Raw genomic sequence first — 6,159 nt, forward strand, 5'->3', positions numbered from 1 at the left:
TTCATTCATTTGTCACTCCAGTGTTCTTGACATGTCCATGTTTGCTATGGCTTTCAAACTTCTAAATAAATTTTGTATCAACAACTGCTTAATTTGGATTTAAATTGACATAATTCAATTTGCTTTTCATTGCATGACATTCGTAATTTTCCAATACAGTGACTTGCTAACAGATTTTTTGTTATTTTCTTTGAATGGGTGGCTGGGTTTAGAAAATGGAAATTTGATTTCAAAGGATGATACTGTAAATTCCTAATTAAACGCGAGGAATTAATATCCGCGTAAAATCGCGAGAAGCCCGTGAATTTTTAATCTCGCTTTTAATTTTGGGACACATGTAAACAACATGAAAGTAAGATAAAATTTCGGCATTCGCCAATTGATGTTTTCGCGATATGATGGTAAATCGTTGAACCGCAGAATTAAGTACTCGCGTTAAATAAGGAATCTACAGTAAACAATGGCATTATGGCAAATACAAGCATTAAACTTCTTTTTTAAAATGAATACTCAGCTTGTTGCTGTTTATACTGCGTCAGATTTTCAGGATAATTGCTTCCTTTTTAGGTTGTAGTGAGACCAATTCGTGGGGCCCCAACTGTACCACCCCCTGTAATTGTGGTGTGGGGGCCTCATCCTGTGACCCCATTGTGGGCTGTGTATGTCAGCAGGGATGGAATGGAACCCTGTGTGATACCAACATCAATGAATGTCTGACGTCGCCCTGTAACGCTAGTCAGGTCTGTGTGGACAACCCAGGCTCCTACACCTGCACCTGTAGTTCTGGATTTCAGAGCGATCAAAATGGTGGATGTCAAGGTGAAGTGCCAGGGAATCAAATGTATTTTAAACTTGTTGTCCAGAGATTTTCAGTTTGGTGTCTATTCTGTAAAAAAATGTATCTCATATAATGAATAAGGAATAGTTTTCTTTTCTGTGATGTGCATTTGCAAAAATTCATTTGAATATTGTAGATGTGGATGAGTGCACCAATGGTCAGGCCATTTGTCAACAGCTGTGTATAAACACTGAGGGGAGCTACAACTGTTCCTGTAGTCCAGGGTTCAGTCTGCGGCCGAACAATATCTCATGTCAAGGTTTGTTTCTTTATGTAGAACGAATGTTCGTTTTTATGGATTAGATAAAACCTGTTAATGAAGAACAAATGCTTTCTTCATGTGTATTATCCTAAAGGTTAAGGCATGTTGTAATTATCATTTTTAGAAAGGAAAAGAAACACCATTTTCACATACACTTAAATCAGAGATGTTTATTTCTGGTAATATAAATGATTTTTCTCAATATATGGCATTTAGTAATGCCTTAACTTTTATTTATTTTACAGATATTGATGAATGTACCACAAGTATCCATAACTGTAGCCAGGGATGTAGTAATTTAGAAGGAAGTTACCTCTGTTACTGTAACCAAGGATATGAACTGGATACTGATAGGAAAACATGTAATCTAATTCCTACTACAACTACTCAAAAGCCAACAACAACCACAACCCAAAGTACAACCACAGTGCCAACAACAACCACAACCCAAAGTACAACCACTGTGCCAACAACAACCACAACCCAAAGTACAACCAAAGTGCCTACAACAACCACAACCCAAAGTACAACCACAGTGCCAACAACAACCACAACCCAAAGTACAACCACAGTGCCAACAACAACCACAACCCAAAGTACTACCAGAGTGCCTACAACAACCACAACCCAAAGTACAACCACATTACCAACAACAACAACAACCCAAAGTACAACCACTGTGCCAACAACAACCACAACCCAAAGTACAACCACAGTGCCAACAGCAACCACAACCCAAAGTACAACCACTGTGCCTACAACAAACACAACCCAAACTACAACCACTGTGCCTACAACAACCACAACTCAAACTACAACAACAGTACTAATGACTATAACAACTCAAAGTGAAACTAAGGTGCCAACAACTATATTAATTCCTGATACTACAACAACTACAGGTACTTCTACAATTTTAGTAACCACAGCAGCACAGGAGACAACAACTACTCATTTTCCATCAACAACATCTGAAAGTAACATTATAAGTACAGAACCCCTAACAAGTCCAACCAAAATCCCTGCTGAAGCTCCTTTAGCAACGGAAACGACTACAACTACAACTACTCCAGAGACGACTTCGACAAGTACGTCTACAACCACAGCTTTGCCAACGAGCAGAAGCACAACTGAAGCCCCAACTACTTCATCAACAACACTGAGCAGCACTGCAAGTACAAGTACGGAGAGTAGCAGCACTTCTACTAGTACTCCATCCAGTACAACAACTGAGGCACCTTCTACTTTAGCAGAACAAATGACTACTACCACAACCCCAGAAAGTACAACAGCTTCTACAAGCACCACCACGCCTTCAACGACAACCACCACTCAGGTTCCATCTACAACAACTGAAAGTAGCACAACATCAACAAGTACACAACCCCCAACAAGTACAAGCACCACAACTGAGGCCACCACTACCTCAACAACGGAAACGACTACAACTACAACAAGTACTCCAGAGACGACTTCGACAAGTACGTCTACAACCACAGCTTTGCCAACGAGCACAAGCACAACTGAAGCCCCAACTACTTCATCAACAACACTGAGCAGCACTGCAAGTACAAGTACGGAGAGTAGCAGCACTTCTACTAGTACTCCATCCAGTACAACAACTGAGGCTCCTTCTACCACAACCGTACAAATGACTACTATCACAACCCCAGAAAGTACAACAGCTTCTACAAGCACCACCACGCCTTCAACGACAACCACCACTCAGGTTCCATCTACAACAACTGAAAGTAGCACAACATCAACAAGTACACAACCCCCAACGAGTACAAGCACCACAACTGAGGCCAACACTACCTCAACAACGGAAACGACTACAACTACAACAAGTACTCCAGAGACGACTTCGACAAGTACGTCTACAACCACAGCTTTGCCAACGAGCACAAGCACAACTGAAGCCCCAACTACTTCATCAACAACACTGAGCAGCACTGCAAGTACAAGTACGGAGAGTAGCAGCACTTTTACTAGTACTCCATCCAGTACAACAACTGAAGCTCCTTCTACCACAACCGAACAAATGAGTACTACCACAACCCCAGAAAGTACAACAGCTTCTACAAGCACCGCCACGCCTTCAACGACAACCACCACTCAGGTTCCATCTACAACAACTGAAAGTAGCACAACATCAACAAGTACACAACCCCCAACGAGTACAAGCACCACAACTGAGGCCACCACTACCTCAACAACGGAAACGACTACAACTACAACAAGTACTCCAGAGACGACTTCGACAAGTACGTCTACAACCACAGCTTTGCCAACAATCACAAGCACAACTGAAGCCCCAACTACTTCATCAACAACACTGAGCAGCACTGCAAGTACAAGTACGGAGAGTAGCAGCACTTCTACTAGTACTCCATCAAGTACAACAACTGAGGCTACTTCTAGTTTAGCAGCACAAATGACTACTACCACAACCCCAGAAAGTACAACAGCTTCTACAAGCACCACCACGCCTTCAACGACAACCACTACTCAGGTTCCATCTACAACAACTGAAAGTAGCACAACATCAACAAGTACACAACCCCCAACAAGTACAAGCACCACAACTGAGGCCACCACTACCTCAACAACGGAAACGACTACAACTACAACAAGTACTCCAGAGACGACTTCGACAAGTACGTCTACAACCACAGCTTTGCCAACGAGCACAAGCACAACTGAAGCCCCAACTACTTCATCAACAACACTGAGCAGCACTGCAAGTACAAGTACGGAGAGTAGCAGCACTTCTACTAGTACTCCATCCAGTACAACAACTGAGGCTCCTTCTACCACAACCGTACAAATGACTACTATCACAACCCCAGAAAGTACAACAGCTTCTACAAGCACCGCCACGCCTTCAACGACAACCACCACTCAGGTTCCATCTACAACAACTGAAAGTAGCACAACATCAACAAGTACACAACCCCCAACGAGTACAAGCACCACAACTGAGGCCACCACTACCTCAACAACAGAAACGACTACAACTACAACAAGTACTCCAGAGACGACTTCGACAAGTACGTCTACAACCACAGCTTTGCCAACGAGCACAAGCACAACTGAAGCCCCAACTACTTCATCAACAACACTGAGCAGCACTGCAAGTACAAGTACGGAGAGTAGCAGCACTTCTACTAGTACTCCATCAAGTACAACAACTGAGGCTCCTTCTAGTTTAGCAGCACAAATGACTACTACCACAACCCCAGAAAGTACAACAGCTTCTACAAGCACCACCACGCCTTCAACGACAACCACTACTCAGGTTCCATCTACAACAACTGAAAGTAGCACAACATCAACAAGTACACAACCCCCAACAAGTACAAGCACCACAACTGAGGCCACCACTACCTCAACAACGGAAACGACTACAACTACAACAAGTACTCCAGAGACGACTTCGACAAGTACGTCTACAACCACAGCTTTGCCAACGAGCAGAAGCACAACTGAAGCCCCAACTACTTCATCAACAACACTGAGCAGCACTGCAAGTACAAGTACGGAGAGTAGCAGCACTTCTACTAGTACTCCATCCAGTACAACAACTGAGGCTCCTTCTACCACAACCGTACAAATGACTACTATCACAACCCCAGAAAGTACAACAGCTTCTACAAGCACCGCCACGCCTTCAACGACAACCACCACTCAGGTTCCATCTACAACAACTGAAAGTAGCACAACATCAACAAGTACACAACCCCCAACGAGTACAAGCACCACAACTGAGGCCACCACTACCTCAACAACAGAAACGACTACAACTACAACAAGTACTCCAGAGACGACTTCCACAAGTACGTCTACAACCACAGCTTTGCCAACGAGCACAAGCACAACTGAAGCCCCAACTACTTCATCAACAACACTGAGCAGCACTGCAAGTACAAGAACGGAGAGTAGCAGCACTTTTACTAGTACTCCATCAAGTACAACAACTGAGGCTCCTTCTAGTTTAGCAGAACAAATGACTACTACCACAACCCCAGAAAGTACAACAGCTTCTACAAGCACCACCACGCCTTCAACGACAACCACTACTCAGGTTCCATCTACAACAACTGAAAGTAGCACAGCATCAACAAGTACACAACCCCCAACAAGTACAAGCACCACAACTGAGGCCACCACTACCTCAACAACGGAAACGACTACAACTACAACAAGTACTCCAGAGACGACTTCGACAAGTACGTCTACAACCACAGCTTTGCCAACGAGCACAAGCACAACTGAAGCCCCAACTACTTCATCAACAACACTGAGCAGCACTGCAAGTACAAGTACGGAGAGTAGCAGCACTTCTACTAGTACTCCATCCAGTACAACAACTGAGGCTCCTTCTACCACAACCGAACAAATGAGTACTACCACAACCCCAGAAAGTACAACAGCTTCTACAAGCACCACCACGCCTTCAACGACAACCACTACTCAGGTTCCATCTACAACAACTGAAAGTAGCACAACATCAACAAGTACACAACCCCCGACAAGTACAAGCACCACAACTGAGGCCACCACTACCTCAACAACGGAAACGACTACAACTACAACAAGTACTCCAGAGACGACTTCGACAAGTACGTCTACAACCACAGCTTTGCCAACGAGCACAAGCACAACTGAAGCCCCAACTACTTCATCAACAACACTGAGCAGCACTGCAAGTACAAGTACGGAGAGTAGCAGCACTTCTACTAGTACTCCATCCAGTACAAAAACTGAGGCTCCTTCTACCACAACCGTACAAATGACTACTATCACAACCCCAGAAAGTACAACAGCTTCTACAAGCACCGCCACGCCTTCAACGACAACCACCACTCAGGTTCCATCTACAACAACTGAAAGTAGCACAACATCAACAAGTACACAACCCCCAACGAGTACAAGCACCACAACTGAGGCCACCACTACCTCAACAACGGAAACGACTACAACTACAACAAGTACTCCAGAGACGACTTCGACAAGTACGTCTACAACCACAGCTTTGCCAACGAGCACAAGCACA

The 6,159-nt window shown here is 44.1% G+C and overlaps 1 protein-coding gene across 1 annotated transcript; it reads left to right on the plus strand.

Moving 5' to 3' along the window:
- Positions 1–382: 382 nt before the first annotated feature.
- Positions 383–5,899, plus strand: LOC136275381 (mucin-2-like). The gene is made up of 10 exons (XM_066084289.1): positions 383–401; positions 568–819; positions 975–1,097; positions 1,346–1,366; positions 1,495–1,768; positions 1,806–3,284; positions 3,447–3,499; positions 3,623–4,217; positions 4,739–4,794; positions 5,859–5,899. The coding sequence occupies exons 1-10, from the start codon at positions 383–385 to the stop codon at positions 5,897–5,899; spliced, it is 2,913 nt and encodes a 970-aa protein (XP_065940361.1).
- The last annotated feature ends 260 nt before the right edge of the window (positions 5,900–6,159 follow it).

This window comes from Magallana gigas, chromosome 5 (assembly GCF_963853765.1).
Source record: "Magallana gigas chromosome 5, xbMagGiga1.1, whole genome shotgun sequence".
NCBI classification, from domain to species: Eukaryota; Metazoa; Mollusca; class Bivalvia; order Ostreida; family Ostreidae; genus Magallana; species Magallana gigas.